The 25,513-nt window shown below is 42.1% G+C and overlaps 1 protein-coding gene across 3 annotated transcripts in view; it reads left to right on the forward strand.

Annotated features, from left to right (window-relative positions):
• TENM3 (teneurin transmembrane protein 3) overlaps positions 1 to 25,513 on the forward strand; it is a 793,331-nt gene that overhangs the window by 742,628 nt on the left and 25,190 nt on the right. For all 3 annotated transcript variants that reach the window (XM_049864999.1, XM_049864997.1, XM_049864998.1), the window contains exons 22-23: positions 726 to 1,600; positions 23,205 to 23,380. In XM_049864999.1, the coding sequence (XP_049720956.1) occupies positions 726 to 1,600; positions 23,205 to 23,380 (1,051 nt within the window). The remainder of the gene's footprint in view (positions 1 to 725; positions 1,601 to 23,204; positions 23,381 to 25,513) is intronic.

A 25,513-nucleotide genomic window follows, 5' to 3' on the forward strand; every position in this document is an offset into this window, starting at 1 on the left:
TGTTTTCCTTTTAGGTGACTTGGTTTACCATGTCAGTAGACTGTGATGGCAACATATCAAACTGCATATGTCATATGTGGCTGTGTCTGTGAGAAAGCTATTCTATTTAAATGTGTATCGGGAGCTAACAAAAAAGTTATTTTCTTCTTCAGTTCTGCATATGCTGAATTCAGTGTGATACAGAACAGTTATCACTAAGAAGTGCCAAGCATTTGTGATGAAATACCTAGAGTAGCAGCATGCAGATATTCCAAAAAGAACAAAATGGCTTAACTCTCTGACCTTGTGATTGCCTGAGCTCCTAAAGTAGCAGCCAGAGCCCACCGTGATTAGTCCAAAGGACTTATATTTAGAATTAGCGACTTTAGGCCTGATTGAAAATACATCAGCATGAAAGCCCTGATGTTTGGTGGCCCTGACGCTGGAGGGGGCAGACAGGGCATCTGCTTGCATCTCGCCGATGCCTGTTGACTCACTACTTAGCGGTCCGTTGCTGTCTGGGTATAGCTAGTGTAACTTTCAGTGTCTGCATTTTTAAATAAAATGTTGTTTTCCACATTTGTTTCTACTCAAAACTTTTAAGTTTATTTTACTGTGTCTATTTAAAAAAAAATTTAGGACAGTATCAAATTAATGCTAATTTCACTGCATGGTCTAATTTACTCTTCTGGCAAATTAACTGCAGTGCAGTAACTGACTAACCAGGCCATTTCTTTTTTATTAAGGTACGTCTGGAGTGGCCCACTGACCTAGCCATTAACCCTATGGATAACTCCATTTATGTCCTGGATAATAATGTAGTTTTACAGATCACTGAAAACCGTCAAGTTCGCATTGCTGCCGGCCGGCCCATGCACTGTCAGGTGCCTGGAGTGGAATATTCCGCGGGGAAGCACGCTGTTCAGACAACACTGGAATCAGCTACAGCCATTGCCGTGTCCTACAGCGGCGTCCTGTACATCACGGAAACTGATGAGAAGAAAATTAACCGAATAAGGCAGGTCACGACAGATGGGGAAATCTCCTTGGTTGCTGGAATACCTTCAGAGTGTGACTGCAAAAATGATGCCAACTGTGACTGTTATCAGAGTGGAGATGGCTATGCCAAAGACGCCAAGCTTAGCGCTCCGTCCTCCCTGGCCGCCTCTCCAGATGGCACGCTGTACGTTGCAGACCTGGGGAACATTCGGATTCGGGCTGTGTCGGAGAATAAGCCTTTACTGAACTCCATGAACTGTTACGAAGTTGCCTCTCCAACTGATCAAGAACTCTATATCTTTGACATCAACGGTACTCACCAGTACACTGTGAGTTTAGTCACTGGTGAGTACCTGTACAATTTTAGCTACAGCAACGACAATGATATTACTGCTGTGACCGACAGCAGTGGCAACACCCTTAGAATTAGACGGGACCCAAATCGGATGCCAGTTCGAGTGGTGTCTCCAGATAACCAAGTGATATGGTTGACAATAGGAACAAATGGATGTTTGAAAAGCATGACAGCTCAAGGCCTGGAATTAGTTTTGTTTACGTACCACGGCAATAGTGGCCTGTTAGCCACTAAGAGCGATGAAACTGGATGGACAACATTTTTTGAGTAAGTATATCATCATTCTACTCTGATTATGAAATACTGTGAATCTAATAATATAATCTTAAAGGCAAGAAGGATCCAGGTTTTGTGGGGCTTGAGGCTTATATAATTTTTTGAATCCCCGTTTATGAAAAAGAAGACAAAATTACAAGATTGAAAATTAGATTCAGGGCCTCGGAAGAAACACATGTAAGTGAGAAGACCTGAAGCTTAAGCTTTGTTAGCTTCAAGGTAAATCTACTTTTGCTCAAAGATTAACCTTCGGCTGCACACAGCCCTGGTGTGTTAGCAGCAGACCTTTCCAGAAACATAGTGCAGCTCTGCTTTTAGGCATAAACCCTTTGGGTGTGCATCGGCCCATTTGAAAAAGCTGAGTATGTCAGTAGCTTTCACTGCAGAAAAGCTTTGAAAACGTTTCAATGACCTTTGCTGATTGCGCCTGTACTCCAGTGTTATTTTTATCAAAGAAGAGCTTACTTTTTATCATCAGTAATTGGAGATGCTAAACTGTCTTTAAAATCATCTTTACAAGTAAATGTAAATTAGAAATTGTGATCGCTGTCTGAAAGCGTGCGAAAAGGTATGACGCTCATCCAGCCAGGGTGAGAAGACAGCGGCCCGTTTGAGCAGGCACATTTTGTGAGGTCAACAAGAATGACGTGAGGATTAGCTGTTGTATATCTTATGGTATGTGTACTTTGCAGTGTGTGCATGTGTAAAACCATGTTCCATTGCTTGTTCACTTGACTGACATTGCACGAGCCACGGGGGAAAATTAGATGTCCAGCAATGACGGGCTGACAAATGCAGAATCATCCTTGAAATGAATGTTGAGCTCCTCAGTGGGATTTTTAGAGTGATACACTAAAGCAGAAGTATTTGCTGCAGGAGCACGCCTCTGACATCATAATAAAAGTCAGTAGAAAAATGATTCAATGTACAAATATTTTCTTGTACAACTTTTCTGGGATGGATCTTATACCCAAAGGTTAGTTTTCCTGTAGCGCGCATTGCTTTTCTCTTTGGACAGATTCTCTTTTAATAAATGAATGTTCACCAGCAGCATGATTTTGTCAGAGGAACAAACCTTTTCAATTGGGTTACATTAAAATTCTGTTCTTAACATTCCTTTTGCTCATTTTAGGATCACAATAGGAAAGGAATAAATTGGAAGTTAATGGAAGGCACTTCCTTTGCACTGTTTTCAAAGTGGTAGCTGTGTTGCCTAAGAGGCAAAAACGAGCACAGAGAAAGGGCCCCCAGCAGATGAGACGGGGCAGGAGAGCTCTCTGATTATAAGATCTTCAGGAAATGGTGGTGGCATTGGTGGGGTTTCAATTTAGTTGAAAGTGGGGCAAAAATAAAGAATTAAGTTTTTAGTCTAGTCTATTTCTGAAACCCTGCTTTATGGGTCATTTTTGAGTGTGTCCTTATTTGCTCCCAGAACTGACACTGCACAGTTCATCTGTGTGGGTTACTACTGACATATGAACACCTTGTGATGGATGCAATGGTGTATTTATGACCAACAAGTGAATTTTAATTAATCATCTGGAAAATTAGCAACTCTGCTGGTGGAGGTGATATGAGACAATTTCAATTTCTTACTTTTTTAAAGTGATGACACACAAAGAAGACATATTTTTCTAGTAACATACTCTCCAAAAGTTTCAGACTTAGTCAAATAGTGCAGTAGCTAAGGTAGTGGTTGGTTGGCAAGCAAATCTTATGACTAAAACAGGCAAGCATTGTTTTAATGAAATACGTCACAATCATATTTTCCTAATACAGACTCACTGCGTGTATTAAAACGTATCTGGTGGCACAATGATTAAGTGTTGGGCTGCTAACCAAAAGGTGACGGGTTCAAGCCCACCAGCAGCTCCACAGGAGAAAAAACCTGGCAGTCTGCTCCTGTAAAGATTTATAGATAGAAAACCCTATGAGGCAGTTCTACTCTGTCATATAGGGTCACTGTGAGTCAGAAAGGACTCAACAACACACAACGTTATTAAATCTTAAAGCTACAGCAGAGGTACCATATGTTTATGCAGGTAACGTGCGTCTTCTGCGTTTGTTTGCCAACCACAACCCCCCCAGGAGTTTTCATAAGGGTGATGTGTTAATTTTTTTACAACAACATGTAAAAGAAATTTGGCATAGTGGTTCTTATGAAAACACCTCATGGGGGGGTAGTGCGATTGGCAAGCAGACGTAAAAGGTGCGTGTTATTTGCATTAAAATATGGTAACTATTCCAAAAAGCATTATTCAAATATGTTTACAAAATATAACCCTCACAATTATATGTGTGTGTGTGTTACACACACACACATATTTAAGCATATAGAATATAGTGGTATAGCAAACTAGTGTTTGAAAGATAACTTTTCTAACAGAAGAAATACCGGTTTTAAAAAGCAATGTTTTTGTTAATTTTCCTCAAGATGTCTGAAGCAAAGACAGGACTAAAAAATGGCTCAGAAACATTTATGCATTTTGCAATACAGCAATATTACAACTTGAAACAAAAAAATTCTGAGGAGTTCAGAATCATTATTTCAGAATGACCAAGGGTCATTCTTTTCTTTCATACGTTCTCATAGTTCGTCTGTTGAAGGGAAAGGGTCCACACCTTCTAAGGGTCAGAAACTTAAACATATTTAAAAGTAAAGGCACAAGAAGCAGGGCATGGGGAGCAAATCCTCACCAGGCCAGTCCTCCGGAAGCGTTCTCTGTGTTCTGGTATTTCGTCTGCAAATGTAATCGAGATTGCGGTTGGACACACTTAATGCCTGCTTCTACCCCTCGGAGCCGTGACCAGCCCTCTGTGTGTGCTCTATCCTGACCTGGGTCCTGTACATCCTTGTACATCACTTTCTGACGTGTAGCTGGATGTGAAGCTCCCGACAGAGGCAGCAGGGGAATCTGAGTGCCTGTCAGACATCCCTGGTCTTTGCAGCTACTGGTAAACTGACAGACTCCCAGAACATGACTGTGTATTTGTAGTATTCCCCTGCATTTTTCTGTAGTACTGCATGTCTAATTTAGACCTTGTTAGGTTACTTGGTAGTATCCCCAAAGAAACGATTTGACAATGGCCACAGTTTTACCAAAACCAGAAGGAGATCGTGGAAAGAATCACCATTCTCAATTGAAAAACGCCAGCCTGCTCAGCCTTTCATGACCTTAGTCCCTTGAGCTGATGTTTGCTCTGTAATCATCTTTGTGGACATAAATACCTTGCAAAGAGAAATTGAACTTTTATTAAACACGGATGTCTCCAGATTTCTAGCGGGCTTAAAAAGCTTTGAGATTCGGGAAAATGTATTTTCTCGTTTAGGACAAAAATAGATGGAAGAAAACCTGGGATCAATAAATTTTCCTACTGCTTACAGTTGCCATAGTTCCTACCAAAGAAACGTTAAGGGAGATTTCCCTGAAATTACTATCTTGCATGTTTTAATTCTATAACTTTTTTCCTTAGTACACACTCTGGTTTTCCATTAGCCTGCCACCGTATTGCTATGTGTAGGGCTGCAAACAGTGTACATGAAAGTATTTTAAAAAATGGAAAGTATTTTGTTACTTTTATGATAGTCACAATTCCTGGAATGTCACAGTGTGTATAGAACTCTCCAGTAGCTCTTTGGTGAACGAAGGAGTAGAGGAATAAACCAAAGAGGTAGACAGGCCAGAGAAGAGCTGATAAACCCTGCCAGCTGGCTTTCTTGCCAAGGCTTTGTTGAAAAAGTACCAAATAAATGCTGACTTGTTTTCTGAGAAAATTTGGACCTCTCTGTGCCAGTAGTTAATATTGGAAATATTAACATTTCCCATTCTTGGTGTTGATTTTTTAATACATTTACCCAATATTACATGTTCTCTCTCTTTTGCTTTTTAAAATAAGGACTTCTTCAAATTTTTCAGATTCTTAAACCAAAAAAAACATGACTTCATATTGACATCAATTCCTCCTGAAATATTGGTGCTTTTCATTTATTTAGAATCTCATTCCCCAAAAAAAGTAGTTAAGACAGAAAACATTGCCCGTACAAATGAAGTTTTCAGCATATTGCTGTTGTACATGGTCTCAGAAAGGATTCTGGGAAAAGAAAACGTGATGCCCATATTGAAGTTCTAATGAGTCACCATGAGAGTAGGCGGGGTGACTCTTTAGACAGTTTCTAAAGCATGAGAGCCTTTGTTTCAAAAACTAGAGGTACCATTGTTTTCTTAGCACCCGTTTCTCTCCAGTACTTACAATTATTATGTCCTTATTGTGGTCATTGAGGTCCCTGGGTGGCGCAAACATTTTGTGCTCATCTCCTAACCTAAAAGCTGGCTGTTCACACCCACCTAGTGGCACTACAGAAGGAAGTCATGGCAATCTGCACCCACAAAGCTCACAGCCCAGGAGACCCACGGGGCAGCTCTACCTTGTAACACGTGGGGTCACCATGAATCAGAATCCACTCAATGTCAACGGCTCGGTTTTATTTTTTTTTAATTGTGATTCATCAGGAAAGTAACCAATATTCACAGATGCGCTACTGTACGTTTGAGAGGAAGACCACAGTAGGCTTATACCTCAGCTTTGAAATCGCTCTTTTAGACTAATATGTGTCATGAGGGGAATATTACTTATTGTCTCTGTCCTTCTCTCCAGTTGACTTGCTGGGCAGTAGAAGGGGTGTCCAGCCAGGTAACGGGGTCCCCTTGTGTGTGATGACACTGTGATGAGTGTTAGGGACCCTTCCAGCCTGCTCTGTATGCTCTGTGCTTGCAGACAACTGCCATAAATTAGAATTCCTTAGCAAAAGTTATTCCAGGGAGACCTGAAAGAGCTCACCTACTAAAAATATATTATTTAAAAAGGCCCTCCCCAAAATGAAGTCACAGCTCTTATAATTGAATACACACAAAAGCTAGTTCAGTGTATTGAATTGGGCAATAGGATAAATTATTTAAATAGTAAATGGCATTTCACAGTTCTCTGGCTGCTTACGCACATACAGCAGCGACCTTTGGGGCCTATCTGGAGACTCTTCTGCCTGGCCGAAGGAGACAGCATGAAAGGAAGCTGTAAATTCTGGTCGATACAGACGTGTACTGGGTTAGTGGCCGTCCTTCTGTCCTGGGATTCTGAATATTTGGAGCTCTGTGTTTGTGGAGCTGACTGATCTTTAGCGAGCTATGTTCAGATTCACAGAGCAGATAAATGCATCCCAGCTTTTACCCATTTATTAGGTATAGATGGGTCTCTGGTTTCTCGTTTGGGTGCTTTATTGTCCCTCATTCTACCTTAGCAATTTCAGAATGAGCTTCTGAGCCATTTCTTTAAAATGAACTTAACTCTGCACCCACGGCAAACCCACGGCTCCCGCTGACGTGGTCGTCATACTCTAGGGGGTGTCACAGGACAGCCTCAGAGGAGGAAGGATGGTATCCGTGCTACTCAGAAGAAAATTTCAAATTCGAAGTGGTGCACAGAAAGCCCAGATGATGCAGGAAGTCTGCAATAATTATCCCGAAGTAGAAAAGACGCATCGGTCCTTACTGATCCCCAACCATGCTTTAAGCGGCCTGGCGTCTGCGCCCCAGCGTGTTCTCCGTGTGCTTCTGATGTCGGGAGAAGGATGGGGCGTCCTCCCCGGACACGGCTGAGGGGCTGCTCTTCCTAGAAACTCGGACGCTGAAGCCCCAGGTCGTCGTTGTTTCTGCCAAAAACGGCACTAAAGACCTGAGCCCTTCTTGTGAATCTTCTCTAAACGTGGTGCTTGTCCCCCTCGCCCTTCAATGTTCTCTTTTCTTTTTCTCGTTTTCTTTGTGGAGAAAGCCGTTCAGGGAATTCAAAATGATTTGTGAGAGATTTTATCAGCAGATCACTTAAAATCTTGGGAAAATACTAAGGTCGGTTTCCATTTCGCTGTTTTGTTTAATGGCTTAATAATTTCGCTTTAAATTTTTAACTCTAATGTCTATTCCCAGAAACATCAGTAAAAAATGTGCAGGCAATTGAATAAAGCCCTGCTGTACGTTTCAAATGTTAGCCTGAACACTGTTACGGCAATGGTTTTTTTTAATGCTTGATTCAATCTAGTTTTAAAAAATAATTAGTTCTGTCCAGTTTTTAAAGGAAATGGGGCAAACATATGCTATTTAGAATTTTTTTTTTAATCCCAGAAAAAGTAAAACCAGATTAGTTGGATTTTTCTCAGTATATGAGCTGTGTCCTTACAGTGTATCAGTAGTTCCACATTAACTCTTCCATTGTTCTCCATTTAGCAAATTAATGATCTGCGTGTGTGAAACTGCTCCATAATGGTTCAAGAGTAAGTAATGCAGCTTCCAAAAGCGCCAGGTTCCTTCTTCAAACTAATTACATAGCTGTCTAAGTCAGATGAAGGAGCTGACAGTGGCCTGTCTGTGTCCATCACCAACTTCCTTTATAACAGTGATTATCAGAGGATTTACGTGGGACTAAGTGATACACAGCAGCCATTGTAAGTGATAGGGCAGGGAACTTACACACTGCCAACCAGTACGATAGAACTTGGTGTTTTTTACAGTCACAGAACAAAAGATTAACAATTGGATGTTTTCCAGAGGCCACCTGACATCTCTGGCTCTTTTCCTGTGATATCAAAATAAAGGCAAGTTCAGCCCTCACTCCTGGCTGCCCTGCTACCTCAGCTCCTAGGGAGGTATTCGGCACAGAGAAAGCCCTTGCATGTATTCCAAGATCCTGGGCCAGTTCAGGATGTCTTGAGGCCCCAAATGCAGAACTTGCATGGGTACTCCTCTTCCAAATGAACTCCTTCCTGGGGGTGAGGAAGGCAAGCCTGGAAGGAGCTAAGATAGCCAGGACATATCCCATGTACTTCCAATCACTCTGAGACACTGTCTCAGTCATCTAGTGCTGCTATAACAGAAATACCACAAGTGGGTGGCCATGACAAATGGAAATTTATTTTCTCACAATTCAGAAGACTAGAAGTCCAAATTCAGGATGCCAGATCTAGGCCTTCTTTCTCTGTGGGCTCTAGGGGAAGGCATTATTCCTTCGCACCTTGGTGATATTCCTGTGTCATGGTGTCCATCTTCTCCCATCACTCCTTGCTTAATCTGTTCCTTTTGTATCTTGTCAGAAAGTGATTGAAGATGCACCCCCACAGTAATCCTGCCTCATTAATACAACTCATTCCCAAATGGGATTATAACCACAGGCATAGAGGTTAGGATTTATAACATATTTTGGGGACACAATTCAATCTGTAACAGCACCCCTCCATCCCTCACCATGGCACATCTCACAGACACACAATTCACAGTAGATTTCCTAGCCCCCAAGTTCACCCCAAAGCTTGGTGCATCTGAGATTCTCAAAGTGAGACCCTCGAAACTCCTGAAAAATAGTGAGACCCTCAAAACTCCTGAAAAACGTTGAGGTAAAGAAATACCACTTGGTATCTCTGGCTGAAAACTCTATTTTGTTCACTTTAAATCTATTTTTAGAATTTAAATCTGATATAAATTGAGATTTTCTTATCTGTGGGCCTTTTAGTTAAAAACAGTATATAAAAGGCAAAGGCTAAAAACACTTGCAGTTTTGTTAAAACCCAAACCCATTGCCATAGAGTTGATTTCGACTCATGGTGATCCTATAGGACAGAGTAGAACTACACCATACAGTTTCCAAGGAGCACCTGGTGGATATGAACTGCTGACCTTTTGGTTAGCAGCTGTAGCATTTAACCACTACACCACCAGGGTTTCCAGTTTTCTTAAAGGAAGAAGTTAATCAGTTAATTTTAGTATTTAATGAATGTAGGTCAGACAGCAGCTAGAAGGAAGACCTCATTCTATTTCAAATTCTAGAAGAGGAAAGAAGAATGAACAATTCTCTAATAAAAGCAACCATAAGACTTCCCTGAAAATAGAAGAAAGTACTTACAGTTGATGTTTTTAACTAGGTCGGTTAGAGTTGTAGTAACAGAAGAAAGATTGCAAGAATGTTATAGTCCAGAGGAGCAAAATCTAAAGGCATTGGACAATTCCTAGGTAAAACAAGAAAGATTCAGGATAACTCAATCTTAAACAGAGCACTTAAGACCTACAAGAAGGTCAGAATGAGTTTATGCAGTGGGTGTTTATAATGTAGTGCTAGCAAGACAGGTTATACCAGCAGTTTACTTTCGTGTGTATATCTGTGTGTGCGTATTCAATTAAAGAATAGTTCATTTAGGCCTTGTTAATTTAATAAAGAGCTCTTTATTTTTTACTTAATTTTTAAAGTGTGCCTCATTCTCCTTAACACAGAGGTGTCCCCACAGGCATGGTTACCCTGGTCCAAACCATATGGGACTGGCCCAGACAACCAGTCTCCTGAGAAGCACTTTTTTCAAAAGCAGTTGTGCCACCTCAAAGAAAATGAAAGTCTCTAACTGCTACATCGCAAAGGCAAACTAACGACAAATTATTAAATTACCCGAGCATCATGGGCAGCTGTGAACTAGGGATTCTCTCCCTGCCTTTTGGTCATTAAGCGTTTTCTCTTTATCTGATGATCTGTCTCCTGGCATTCATTTATTCGCTAATGCACTCATTCGCTCAACAATTTATTATGTGCCAGGTACTGGAGTTGGCTGCTGGAGAATGCAGAGCTAAAAGATACACTCCCTTCTTTCAGGGAGCTCAGAGTCCACTGCAGGGGGTCTCATTGAGTCAATTCCAGCTCACAGTGACCCTGGAGGACAAAGTAGAACTTCCCCATAGGGTTTCCAATGCTGTAAACCTTTACAGAAGCCAAATGCCACGTCTTTCTCCCGTGGAGCGGCTGGTGGGTTCAATCCACCAACCTTTTGGTTAGCCACCAAGTATTGTAACTACTGCGCCACCAGGGCTCCTCAATAGCTGGATACCATATCCCAAATTCCATGAAACCCTCTAATCTGTGCCTCCCATTGTACATTATGTCACTTCCTATACTGGTTCTCTCCTGTACTCCCTTTTTCTCCCTAACTGCCCAGAGTGTAACCATTGCCCTGCCTTTCTTGTCAGTTTGCACTATATTCATTTTCCTTAAAGCTTTTGAGTAGATAACATTTTAGTCTAAACATTCTCTCCTTTTAGTTTCTGGATCTATCCACTACTGCTGTTTTTCCTCTCGGTCCTGTCTTACTTACCTCAGCCATCTGCATCACTGACGTTTCCGTAGCTCTTCCATGTTGCTTCCTTTCTGTCCTCCATCTGCTCTTTTGTGAGGAGCAGCATAGGCCTATTGGAAGGGCCCTGGACTTGGAGACCTAAAACCCAGGTTCCAGTCCTGCTTTTGCCACTTGCTCCTAACTGTGTGACTTTGGGCAAGTTCCAGCACCCCTCTGAACTTCTGGGCCTTCACTTGTGAAATGGCAGGGTTCTTGGTAATTAAAAATTTCTCCCTCCTGTAAAGTCTGCGGTTCTGCCACTCTCCAACTTCTCACAGGACCGCCTTTTAAAGCTCATTCCCCAAAACACTTAATCCACCAAACTCCTTTTCTATAATAGCTATACATATTACATTTCAATCCAGCCTAATATTTTATGTATTATGCTGGTAGTACTACTAGCAATTTGTAATAATAATTAAAAATTCCTCTTTCCAAGCGGGCTTCCAACTCTTATCTTTCCAACTTGCCATGTATCTCCTAAATCCCTCCTTGTCCTCATTCACAACACAGCCATTCTCGCGTGTGGGTCAGTGTCAGACTAAACCAGGTGCTGCTCTGAGACAGCCAAATGCCAGAATACAAGGACAAGGATAAAAGAGAAGGATGAGCTTGTCCTCTATGTACTTCAAGGCCCCGAGAAATGATTGTGGGAGGATGACGGTGTCTGGTTGACAGACTTTCTGGAGCAAAATGTTCCCTTTCCGTCGACAGTCTGACAAGAGCTGCACCAGACCTGTCATCATCTAAACAAGTGAGACTTGCCCCACTCAGGCCGCCTCCTCAGGCAGTGAGAAATTAAAACAAAGAGTGACTTAAGTGTGACCCTTCTCTTAATGAAGGCTAACCCAAAATCTTTTGAACCCTATGGGAACTAATTCTGGAATGTCCTGACATGGATGCCTGTGACTCTCAGAGCTGGACGTTAGCTCTGGCGATTCTCCGGTCTGTGGTAATGACCACGTAAGGAAAGACGCATTCGGTCACTTTTCGTGAATTTGATACTTGAAAAAGATGCCATTTCTGCAACCACCTGTCACTGTGTTCAACGTTCAGAGAAAGAGCTGGACCAGAGGTGAGGGAGGAGAGACCCACCCTCACCTCTGCCCCTGAACTCCCTGTTGTCTAGGGTGTTTGAGCATAGACAGCCCTTGCTGCCTTTAAGGTGCAGAGAACAGGTCAGAAGGACCATCAGCAAGCCCTCCTCCTAATGAAGTACAGTAGCCGCATAGAACCTTGAAGTGGTGTCAGCAACCCCCGCCCCTCGCAGTTCCCACCTCGTTCTCATCAAGGTCTTCTTGGCTCTTGAGACAGAAATCCCATAAAATAATGCTTTCTTTTTGTCTTTTTTATTTTGCATTTTCTCCATCATTTTGGTGGTATGTAGGTAGCAGTCAACTGAGTGCCAGGTGATCCCATGATTTGGGAGCTGGCTGATTGCCCTGCTTCCTAAAAAGCTTTTGTGAGGGAAGCATTTTGCGTTTTCTTTCCGGAACCTGATTTTTGAGGATTTCTTAATGACAGCATTGCTACTGAATTCAAAGAAATTATGTATTTGTCTATTCTAATTGTTAGAATACATGTAACTCAGGTTCGTTCCCAGAATACCTAAATGTAAATTAGTTTGCTATTAGGGTTGCAGGTCACATCGTTGCTATTACAACTCCAAATCCATCCACCATTAGAAGTTTAAATCAGGTTCTGTTCTGTGTTTGCTGTTTGCACACACATCCTTCATCAGGAGTGAGGACCAGGGCATGACTCGTGAAGTGAAAGTGGCCTACATTTTAGTTATGACAGTGTTAATAATTGCATCCTGCTTTACCACAATGATAGGTAAGAAGGTGTCACAAATTAGCATTGTGGAAAAGCGTTGGCATGACAGATGACAAGACTGAGAGGTTTTGTTTGTTTTTGTTGTGTTGTTACTAAGTGAAATCAAACCAAAGCGAAAAGTGTTTTGGACAGCAAGGAAAAAAATCCTAAATTATACTTCCTCTAGAATTCTAATTTTATGAAATATGGGTGCATGGATTGAGTCTGTATGTTTTGAAATTGGACCAAATGAAAGTATTCCCTCACTTAGATCACAGCAGGTGCCCCTTAGCAGTAGACCGTCTGTTCAGTGCACAACTTTAACAAAGTGTCAAAATAACTGAAAGTCTTAGCTACTTACATTTTATTTTGAATAAAATCCTTTTTACTTATCTGGAAAAAATCTAGAAAGAATTTTAAAAGAAGGAAAAATGACAGAGAATAAAAGGAAACATTTTATTTAGCACAAATAATAACAAAATGAAATGCTTTTTTCCATAAAAGGCCAATTTTCAACTGGAAAGAGGGTAAGTAACACAGGTCATAAGAAAGCAAAAAAATTAAGAAAACATGGTGAAAATTACAATTAAAAGCCATAACAGTAAGACCTCACCTCCTCTATGAAGTTTTCATTAAGTGCACCAACTCAGTTATTCTCTTCTAGACTAGTTATTTGTGGATTAAATTAAAAAAAAAAAAAATTATTTTTTATTTGTGGATTAGAGAGTTCTAAATACATTCTGGGAACGCTGGTGGCGTAGTGGTTAAGAGCTACGGCTGCTAACCAAAAGGTCGACAGTTCGAATCCATCGGGTGCTCCTTGGAAACTCTATGGGGGTTCTACTCTGTCCTCTAGGGTCGCTATGAGTCAGAATCAACCTGACAGCAGTGGGTTTGGTTTTTTGTTTTTGTTTTTTTAATACCTTCTAAGAGACTAGAACATGGAAAACTAATTGAAATTTGCTGGTGGCTCAGGGGCTAAAATATAACTGAACTTTCAGAACGTGGATTATGAAGGACAGAGGCAGGAATTGCATAATGGTCATGTTGTTGTTGGGTGTCATCAAGTCAATTTCGAGTCATAGCGACCCCATGTAACAAAGTAGAACTGCTCCATAGGGTTTTCTAGGCTGTAATCTTTATGGCAGCAGATTGCCAGGTCTTTGTTACATGGCACTGCTGGATTATATTAAAATCACGATAACTGATTAATACAAAGGTACTCTTTCATGAACACTGTTGAAAAGTGAAAGTTGTGCCTTGCCCAGGGAAGGACTCCATTGGATATGTTCTGTTGTATACTTGTATGAATAGTCTTTGCCAAAGCTTATATGTGCATGGTTTTCATTAAAAAAAAAAGAAAATTTAAATAGCTATATGAACTCAGGAAAGTCAGTTATCCTTTTTGTACTGCATTTTCTTTAAAATGAGGACAAAATTAGATAATATTGGAGGAAGGTGGAGAGGTACAATGCAGAAATCGGGGTCTAGCAGCATCATGCCAGTAAGCGCACTTAAGTAGATGGAAATTTTAAAGAATGTTCTGAGAAAGTCAAATCCTGATACCTGCACTGTCTTAAACAGTTCAAAAAACTAACATGAAAGTAGAGAATAATTATTGGAAAACTGCTAAGTGTCAGAGCGTGCTGTAAGTATTAGACTATCTTCCTCTGGGGGTATAAAAAGATAATGGCAACACTCTGCTTGGACATTCCACCATCACCTTATATTCAGCAAGCATGAAAAAGAAGACATGGTGATTAGGTCAACATTTAAGTGCTCAACTACTAGCCAAAGGGCTGGCGGTTTGAACCCACCCGAAGGTGCCTCAGAAGACAGGCTTGGTGACCTGCTCCCAAAAGGTCACAGTCTCGAAAATCCTTTGGAGCGGTCAATAATTACTCTAAAGCAAAAATGAAAAGGTAAGGGCGCAGGGAAACTACAGTAATGAAAATAGAACACAATTAAAGAGAATGTTGACACATTTTGAAAAATGTAACTAATGTCACTGAACAATTTGTGTAGAAATTGTCAAATGGGAACTGAATTTGCTGTGTAAATGTTCACCAGAATTACAATAAAATATTATTAAAAAACGAAACCAATGGAGCAATTCTGCTCTGCACAGATGGGGTCGCCATGATTCGGAATCAACAGCAGCTAACAACAAGCTCCTTTCACGTGTCCCCATTTAAGCCAACAATACCACCACCTAGCATCTTCTAGACTCGAAACCTCTATAAGTCATTCCTCTTAGATTTGCCCTGTCTTTTCCATCCCTGTTGCTGCTGCCCTAATTCAGGCCTTTGTGGGTCAGTTCTGGTTTATGTCTCTCCCCTTCTCCCAGTCCATCCTACAGCTAGCTGACTGATCTTGCTGTAGTCCTCTGCGGTTAGGTATAGACCTGTCTGAAAATAAAAGGGCATTTTAAAATCTAATTAATGGGAGAAACTCTGTGTTACCCACTGCTTTCTAAATGTAGGAAGAAGAGAAAGCAAAAAGAAAAATTAGTTTCTTATTAAAATAAAATTCAGTTCCTTCAACTCCCAACTGCCTTTTCATGCCTGGGAACTTTCCTGTTTCCAAATACATGGATCTCTGCCAAAAGATGAAATTAGAACAAATAAATTGCTGTCTTGAAATTAGATACTACTGAAGTATCTCAAATTCAGCACATCTAAAATAGGAGATATGGTGATTAAGTCAGACTAGCTCCACTAATATCTACGGCAACCTCCCTGCTAACAAGTATCTTCTAAGTCCGCGCCGATCCCAAAATTCCTTTTAAATTTAAGGAGTGCAGTTACTCTTGTGATTGTTCTGTACCTTAAATTTATCATTATTAATGACATTCATGGGGTGAAAATTATTGATGTTAGTAACCATAGTTTTTTTTTTTTTTTTTTTTTGGTTACCCTTATTTTACTTGTAGATTTTTTTTTCTGCCCTAAGTTTTTACATACCTGATGTTCTAAGGTGGGAAGATGGTAGATGAGGTTAGAAACATACGTAACATCTCCAAAAGGAAAATGCACGTTGACAGTTGTCTTCTAGACCTTTTTGGGTGAAGTATTCTAACTACTGTGTATGCAAATGAATTCTTAATGCCTCTAACAAACTCCGTGCGACAATTGCTACATCTGATGTGTTTTTCTACATGTGACAGCATGAATGAAGTGCCTCAAAATAGACTGCCGTGCCTACCTTTTCACTCCGCATAGGTAGGTATGGGCTGTCATGAGGCTGGGAATAAATGTCCTTGGCATCACATATAATTTTTTGTGGCAGGGAAACAAACTCCTGCACAAAGCCAGTGCCTGCCCTAAAGTAGGGTGTGACCAGAGCGGGTAGGGGAGGCACAGGGCAGAAATGCCCCGGTTACAGTGCGCTCCCAGTGGGATGGACACACCTGCATGTGTGTGGCTGGCTCTTCAGGCCTCATCCCAGCAGTAGGGTTGGCTGCGGACAGCCAGCGAATTACCTGAAGGATGATCAAGGATAATCACAGAAGACTAGGATCCAAATGCTGGCAGGGATCTTAGCAACCAGCAAAGAAATGTCTTCTCTAGATGTCAGACCTGTTAAATCTGCCATTTCCTCCTTGTCTTCTCATGCTAGGCATTAAACCACCAAACCAGTTGCTGTAAAGTTAGTTGCAACTTGTGGAGCCCCCGTGTGTCAAAGTAGAACTACACTCCATATGGTTTTCCATGGATGATCTCTCAAAAATCTCCAAGCCTTTTTTTCCAAGGCACCTCTGGGTAGACTTGAACTGCCAACGTTTTGGTTCCTGGCCGAGTGCGTAACATTTTGCAGCACCTAGGGACTCCTGATGCTAGGTATTAGATGTAGAAAAGGTTTTCTTTGTCTCTATTCTTCTCAGTCCTGGATCTTCCAGTGCAACATTTCCCTGCCTGGTGTGCCCAGAAGTGTAACGGAAACGACCTTGGACTGCAAAGTCCACAACCCGGGGCCAAGACCTGGCTCTGCCTCCAATGGCAGCGCAACCAAGGTGTTTATTACCTGGCCTTGCCCTGGAGGTGAAGGAGTCCAGTTTATACTTGATTAATCAGCAGTATAGCATTCGCAGGCAGAATTCCAGTGAACCCCCGTTCCCAAACATTCACTTGTTGATTGAACTTTGTCTTTATCTTTTTATGTGACCACTGCTCCTGGGTGGAGCAAACAGTGAAGTGCTCAACTACTAGCCAAAAGCTGGTGGTTTGAACCCACCCAGAGGCACCTCAAAAGACAGGCCTGGTGGTCTTCCAAAAGTTCATGATCTTAAAAACCCTGTGGAGCAGTTCTGCTCTGCACACGTGGGGTCGTCATGAGTCAGAATCCACCCAACAGCAGCTAACAACAACAATGGAAGGAGGTTTGAACCTAAGGACACCGAAAGAGGGATTGTTCCCTTTGTCTGAGGGGTGATGGGGAGGAAGACGGATTCAAGAAGCCTCTCCTGGAAGTCCTTACGGTGACTCAAGGCTGCAGCAAAAGGGTTCACCCCCATTAAGCACCTCTCAGAGTGGGCTTATTCTGGGATGGCCCTGGGGAAGATGGAGAAGGACAAATTGTGAACTTGAGCTTTTATCCGGCCCAGGGGTCTCTAGAATGTACCCAAACCAAAGTCTGCTGCTGCCTTGCCTCCTCAGGACAGGTTTAGTTTTGATTACCTAAACCAGTCAGAGTGATAAAACACACAGTTAGCTGGCTCTCATTCACCCTCGTCTAGGTGCAGAGAACAGAGGTTTGGGGTATGGGGCACTGCAGACATTTAGGAGTAAATACGTAAAACTGTCTCCCTCGGAGACAGCCGATTTCAGCGTCGGGCTGACTTACAGACCACCAGTCTGCTCACGGGGCCAGGAATACACCCCCAGCTCCGCAGAGTTAGAATCGCTTCTCTACCCGTAGCTTCCTCACTTCTCTAAGGCCTGCTCTGATTTACACACATTTTTCACAAAAGCAGGAGTTAATTTTTAAAACATAACATTTGATTAAAGCAGCCATTTTATGAGGAAGCTTTGATGACAATAAATAATCCTGTTGTCGAGTTTTAAAGAAGTTTTCTGAGAGCTGCAAATGGCTTCCACTTGAATAGATTTGCGAGGCCAATAGCCCATTGACAGGGGCTGGAACCGTCTAAGTCAATTTTTCTCTCAGTTGAGGATCCACTGAAGATTTTTAAGCAGATTGGTGTTATAACAGTGTGTTTCAGAAGATGAATTTGCTCGCAGAATGGGGAGAGGCAGAAAGACCAGGTTTTAAAGTCTAAGGCAGCTGTGGGAATGGAAAGATAAATATCTGAGAGACATCAGGAAGGAAAAATGAAGAGTCAGGACCTTCATCTCCGTGGAGGGAGGAGGGTGAATTTCACGTCAGGATGAACACAGTATTTTCAACCAGGAATGACTGAGGCTGTGACTCTCGGGGGCATTTGTCCATAATCCCACTGCTTAGGAAACTTAAAAAGAGATTTAAAAATATACCACAAAGGCTAAAACAGCAAGTCTAGGCAAAAATACAATCAAAACAAAAGACAAACAAATAGATAAACATCAAATAAGGGCATCCCATCAGTGAAAGAGCAGAAGGTCACTGAGAGCCTAAGGGAGTTTGTCTTTTCCAGTGAGAGCCCTTTGTGCAGAGGGGTCGGTCGGGAGCAGCCGAGAAAGTGCTGTGCTGTGAATTTGAGGCTGTGAGGCAAAGACCAGATGGGTGAAATGGAGAGCGTGAAGCTGACGTTCTATTCTAATTCCCTAAAGCCTGTTGCACTGTAAATTCAAAAAGCTCATAGAAGAAAACTACATCTCAGATATACAAGCTGGGCAGGGTTAGTTCAGAGCAACAGTGAGTTACCGCACAACGTTGCACAGAAGCAGAGAATTTGTCCAGAGGCCCATGTTCGATGGAAAGGCCTCTTTAGTGCCTAGGGTCAGAGCATGTCAGAGGACAGTTGGACACTGACTGGCTGGTGCACTGGCTTTGCGCTTCTGTGGAGTTAAAGAAGGGTTAGCCTACCATTGCTGAAAGCCCCTGGACGTTGTCTTTGACTATTTCTTTTCTCTCGCTCCCTTATCCAGAGCCCCCACTCCCGGTAATTTTAACGTCTCTCATCTGTCTTGTTTTCTTTTCCACTAATATAGGTGTTTGCTAATTTGTGAAACAATTGTCACTGATCCATACTGAAAGGAAACAAATAATGATATGTGGAATTTTTCATAAAGCTTTATTCATTTTTAAGAACTGCCTCTCGCCCTGAAATTAGGTCCTTTATACCTTTGGCATGTTGAAATGGCTTTTCTTTATGAAATGAGGTGGGTAAGAGATGGTAATTATTTTCTTTTTATTAATTTTTTTTTTTTTTTTTTTTCATTTTAAGATATCGTAGATTCACATCCAGTTGTAAGAAGTAATACAAGCGATTCCACGTACCCTTTACCCGGTTTCCCCTGGGGGTGATATCCTGCAAAACAATAACACAGCATCACACCAGAGTGCTCACAGCAATGCAGTCAAGATGCAGAACGGTTCAGTCGCTACAGGGATCCCTCTTGCTACTATTTATAGCCACAACCACGTCTCTCCTGTCCACACCCTGTCCTTAATCTCTGGCAAACCCTGGTGTGTTCTCCTTTTCCATAATTTTGTCATTTCAGAAACAGTACATAAATGAAACACTACAGTGTGTACCTATTAGGATTGGCTTTTTTCACCCAACAAATTCTCTGGAGATTGCTCCAGGTCGGTGTGTGTATCAGTAGTTCATTCCTTTCTATTGCTGAATATTACCCAGTGATATGAATATACCAGATGGCAGTTTTTTACTCTAAAAATTCTATGTTCGTCGTCATTTCTTTTTTTCCCCTGGCTTGTGAAATCGGCAAGTCGGGGACCCACCTGGCCTGACCTGTCACCCTGCCATTCGATACTGCCATCAAATTAGCCTTATTAAAACTCTGCTTTTCTTCAAAGCCCCTGCAGCTGCCCGATGTTGAAACGTGTCCGAGGCCTCTGTCTGCGTGTAATGCCCCCAGGTGGACCTTCTGCCTCAGCCAGGCCCTTCCACTCACTGAACAGCCCTTCTGTCTCCACCCTCCACACCCTCGTTCTTGCTGTTTTCCTGGCTGGAGCGCCCTCCCACGCCTTACCCACCTGCCTAGATCCCAAGTCTCTTTCAAGCCAACCTTCTGCCTGGCCACCTCCACTTGAAAACGTCTCTTTCTGCACTCCAGCAGCTCCGCTTGTCTGCACCACTCACCTGGCACTCACGTTTTGTGTAGTTTTCACATGTCTGACTTCTCTCTTTGAACTCACAGTGCCCTCTTGCTGTCACTTGTGCTAGATGGCTGGGTAGGTAGACACTCTGCTGAGGGCCCTTCACCGTGACGCCATTCCCAGCTTCCTCGTGCAAGCACTGGGGCCCTATCAGGGCCTTAGCTTACGTACAGCTACTCCTCTCAAGGCACAAATTCAGAGCTTCCAGGACTAAATCGTTAAACTGGGCCACTGAGACCCCAGCTTAACCCTGTGTCTTTCTAACTGCAAGGGTTACTTGTATTTTTATTTCCCAAAGAACCAAAGGCTAATAGGTTCTAGTCTGGAAGCCCGGCATCCTGTGGGGGTATCTCTGTGTGCTCAGCACCCTGTGATACAGAACGGCTGCCCAACACGAAAGGAACATGTGGGAAGCCAATGAATGAGCAAGGTCAGAGGTTGGAGAAAGGTTCAGCTTGAATGGAGCTAGAAAATATAAAACAGCAGAAGGGTGGAAGAGGGCCAGGCCGGTGGCAGCAGCAAGAATGAATCAGCAAGGGGCTGGCAGGTGGTGGCATACAAAAAGCCATGGTTCTCAACTGTAAATTAGGCACTGGGATTTGCGGAAGGCCGAGTAGACCTGGGGTCAGGTGCATAGAAGTCCCAGTTAGGGCTCAGCCATGAGATACCATGAGAGCCTGATCAAGTCACCTAACAACACCACGTTTTCATATTCTCACCTATAAAACAGGGGAGGGGCAAATAAAGCAGTACTGGGCTATCTTTCATACAGGAACATCCAAAAGAATGTTAATTTTTGGAAGCCTAACAACGTATTCCTCACATTCTACTACGAGAACTGTGATGGGAAATAAGGATCATGCCAGAATGGGGTTCCCTGGTGTCTCCACAGCTCTGCCTCCATCCTGGTTCAAAAGTAGGTCCCACACAAATGACATCTTGAACCTGTGTCAAACAGGCAAAATCCCTGATCTTTGAACTAGGGTAATGATTCAGGCCCCGAGTCACATGTTTCCAAGTCAGGGTGCAGGCAGTATGTTGCCCAGCTTTCTCAGTCATGAGGTTCTGAGTGAACCCAAAGTGTAACTTTCTATAGGCAGGCTTTTCAATGATGTGTGCAAGAGCAGAGGGACTGTAATACACAAGCTATAGGAAAGGAATTCGAGCAAATTCTTACCCCAGAACCACCCTATCAATCAAATCAAAAACACGTTATCTAAAAAACATTTTAGGAGAAGGAAAAATTATGGAGAAGGAAGGCTGGTGCTGGGGGCATGGAAGAGAAATGGGCAATAAGATCAGAAAAGCCAGACTGAACTTCAGGCTGGTTTTATCAGTAACTCTGTAATTCTGCTTTGCTGTATAATAAACCTATGTCTGTTTCTTCAAAAGCACTAATTTCTTCAAAAAAGCAATGACAACAACGAACTATGCCGAACTTCTTCATTTATGCCTTAACCTACTAGGGGCGTGTGGGTTGGTGCAAAGGGGAAGGATGCCTGCTGTATCTCTTTGGCTCTGCCTTTTATGAGTCTAAACACTGAGTTTACTTCATGGCTCACTTGCTTTCTCTCCATTTCTCCACCTCTCTCTCGAACAGCCTGTGTGCCCATTCCTGCCCCTGGCTAGGCGGCACTACAAAACTGTCAGATGGAGGCAGTCAAATCCATGATCTGACCAGTGCTGTCCCCGCTGGGTAATGGGATCAGCTCATCACTAGGCACCAACAGACATGGATCCCTCCCCTTCCTCCTCTCTTCCTTCTCTGTCTCTACCATGACACTGTCCCTGCTGAATCTCCTTTACCTTTATTATCTAGAATCTTCTCCTAATTACCAGCCACATCTCAAAGCTAACTTTTACACTCTAAAAACCCTGTAGCCTTTTATTACAACGTACCATTCAAACACTTTTCTGCTCCTTTTTTCCCTTGCTACCACCCCTACACCATTATGACCCTCTTCCCCCTGTGTTCTGAGTGTCTTCTCCCCTGGGAACTGCTCTTTCTGTGAGTCACACCCTTTCTCTGCTAGTCCTGTCTTTGCACTTATTCCAACTAGGAAATGGTTCAAGTCTCCTTCTTGCTTAGAACCTTCTATTATCAGAAGCAGCCTTGGTCTCAGTCTGAAATCCAACCTTAAGTATATTGTTGTCCCAATGGGATTCTTAGTTTTTCAACCAAATTTTTGCATTTTGTTTCTTCAGAAAATTTGAAATTTTCTGTGGTGCTGCCACAAATAGCAAAATCACAAAATTTAATTTTTTCATAAAATGTAGCTGTAAATGCATATTTATGATTATATATGCTAACATTTAAATTATAAGTTCCTCTTACATTTTTATGCTAAAAAGAGTAAGTGTATAATAAAAAAAGCAAGTAATCATTTTTATTGTTGCTGGGTGCTGTCAAGTCTGTTCCAACACACAGTGACCCCATGTAACAAAGTGGAACTGCCCCATAGGGTTTTCTTGGCTGTAATCTTTATGGAAGCAGATCTCCAGGTCTTTCTCCCAAAGAGACACTGGGTAGGTTCAAACTGCCAACCTTTCAGTTAACAGCCGAGCACTTAAGTGTTACGCCACCAGAGTTCCTAAATAATCATTAAATGTCAGGAAATATTATACCTTATTTCAGTAAACATCATAAATCATCATTCAAGACCCCATCCATTCCTACATCAGTACAGACAGATTATCGCCGCCACCACCACCATTTAAGTGCCAATTTGCATTATTTCACTGAGAAATAAGGTCTTTAATAGGCTTTGATTTTATGAATTTGTCAAAGTTGTATATCAAGATATAAAAGAATATTTTACATATGCAAATATACACACGTATGTGTGCACACTGTTTTACGAAGCTCTCTGTAAGTTATGTATATGTATCCCACTGCCACAGAGGACATGCCTTAATAAGACTTTCAAAATTGATAACGACAGGGGATTAAATCTACTTTGTAGGCAATATGGAGGAATACTAAGGAAGTTACAATCAGCAAACATGTTCCCTTTGAAACAGCAAATTAGATGTGTGGGAGAATTTTGGTCACACTTCAAAGAACAATATGCCGAGATGGAGAGCTAGTCTGTTTACCTTGCTGTCGCGGGTGAGGTTTTTCTGTGTTAAACAGGCTTGTGATTACTTCAAAGCATGTTTGAAGTTCTCACTCTGCACAGCTCATGCACAAAGACAAATATTCGTCCAAATTTGGACAGCTCATATTGCCAAGCATTATATTCACCAGAAAGGCGAGCCTGCAGTTTTCCATTGAACACCAAGTTAATGCCTCTTTTTTGACAGCTACGACAGTGAAGGCCGCCTGACAAACGTTACGTTTCCAACTGGAGTGGTCACAAGCCTTCACGGGGACATGGACAAGGCTATCACGGTGGACGTTGAATCATCCAGCCGAGAAGAAGATGTCAGCATCACTTCAAACCTCTCCTCGATCGATTCCTTCTATACCATGGTTCAAGGTAAACAGGATAGCGTAGTTTTAAACTGATCGTTTTATTGTACCACTAACACCAGGCGGAAAGTGGCAATCCACCATTCTCTAATGAGACGGGCCGGAACAGGAGAAGTGACACCGATGAAACAGTCGTGTGTGCACGTAATACTTAGTGCGTTTGGTTATGTACACTTACTTAAAATCACGTAATCTGTAAAATAATGTGTTAATCTAAACAGTGCCTGTTTGTGCAGCACCACTTAATCAGACGACTTAATCGCAGCCCTCCACAGGCAGCGCCCCTTTCTGAGTCCCTGAGCACAGCCCTCCAGAGCAGGCCGTCTCCACTGCTGGCTAAGGACACAGCTCTTTTTTAACCCATGTGTGATGTGGTCACTTGAAATTTCATCCCAAACCCCCACTACCCATTTATGTAATAATTTAGACTTTCTGTCTTTTCTTTCAGTTTATAGGTGTGTATATCCAATATTCCCGTAACAAACCCTCCTGCCATATTTGTTTTGTTTTAATACTTTGAGTTGAAATTCACACAACATAAAATTAGCGACTTTAAAGTGAACAACTCCGTGGCATTTAGTACATTCACAGTGTTGTGCATTCTTCACCTCTGTCTAGTTCCAGAACATTCCATCACTTCAAAGTAAAACCCCCAACCAATATAAGCAGCCATATTTCTTTTTAAACTAAGCTTTAATAAAAGGTCTGTTTACAATGACATTTGCAATTGTGAGGTCATAGCGCTAAGAATAATTACTAAATCTGTGTTACATTTCTTTGACTTTTTTTTTATGAGTTTCCTCAAGAAATAACCTATTCAAATCCAAATCTAGTATTGCTTGAATTCATTACTTCCCCTGAAATGGTCCTATATTATTCAAAATCAAAAAATTGAGACGTAGTATCTTAGCCATCTGGTGCTGCTGTAACAGAAATAACGCCAGCGGATGGCTTTAACAAAGAGAAGTTTTATTTCCTCACAGTAAAGCCGGCTTAAAGTCCAAATTCAGGGAGTCAGATCCAGGGGAAGGCTTTCTCTCTCTGTCAACCTTCTCATCAACATTCCCCTGGACCAGGAGCGTCTCCACGCAGGGCCTCCGGGTCCAAAAGATGCACTCTGCTTCCAGCATTGCTTTCTTGGGGGTATGAGGTCCCCTGTCTCTCTGCTGGCTTCTCTCTTTTTATCTCAAAAGAGATATTACCTCAGGATACAATCCAATTTTGTAGATTGAGTTCTGCCTCACTAACACAACTGCTGCCCGTCTCTCCTCACTAACATAGAGGCAGGATTTATAACATGTAGGAAAATCACACAATACTGGGAATCATGGCCCAGCCCAACTGATACACACACTTTTGGGGGAACATAATTCAGTCCATGACAGGTAGTTTGCAATGTTGTTACAGACCAAAATATAAGATGACCCCCTTTTTTAAATTTGAGGGGAAAATATCACCTTATATTTTTAGCATACAAGGTATAAATATCAAAAGGATCAAAAACCCATGGAACAAAACAAGACTAAAAGGGCACACCAGCCCTGGAAGGCAGGAGGGAACAGGAAAGCTGGAAATAGGGAACCCAGATTTGAGAAAGGAGAGTGTTGACACATCTGGGGTTGGTAACCAACGTCATACAGCAATGTGTGTACTAACTCTTTGGTGAGAAACTATTGTGTTCTGTAAACCTTCATTTAAAGTATGATAAAGTAAATAAAAGGATCAAAGGGTCTTTGACAAAGCACATAAAAGGGTAGGTGTAGTGGAAGGGAGTCTTCTAAGACTCGGAGGTGAACACCCCAGCCCCTAAAAGAGCACATAGGTGGCTCTTTACAAAACATTTACTGCACATTCCACGAGGACGAGCCCTCGTTTCATCAGGCAAAAGTAAGGGAGATACAGGAGAACGGAAACCTATTAAGACGGAGAAGGACTTTGAGTCCCCCTGAAGTGTGCCTTTAATATTCAGTCAAACAGTGCAAAATGCTAGAAATCAAAGTTGCTTTCTTACTTGGACATTATTGAGGAGTTTTCATTTCCTTGTAAATGGACATCAGTTAATGTTTTAGAAATTTAGGTGACTTCTAACTACAAAACCATCCAAGTGTTTACTCCACAGCTCCAGTTCTTGGTCTCTGCT

The sequence above is a fragment of the Elephas maximus genome, chromosome 21 (genome assembly GCF_024166365.1).
Source record: "Elephas maximus indicus isolate mEleMax1 chromosome 21, mEleMax1 primary haplotype, whole genome shotgun sequence".
NCBI lineage: Eukaryota > Metazoa > Chordata > Mammalia > Proboscidea > Elephantidae > Elephas > Elephas maximus.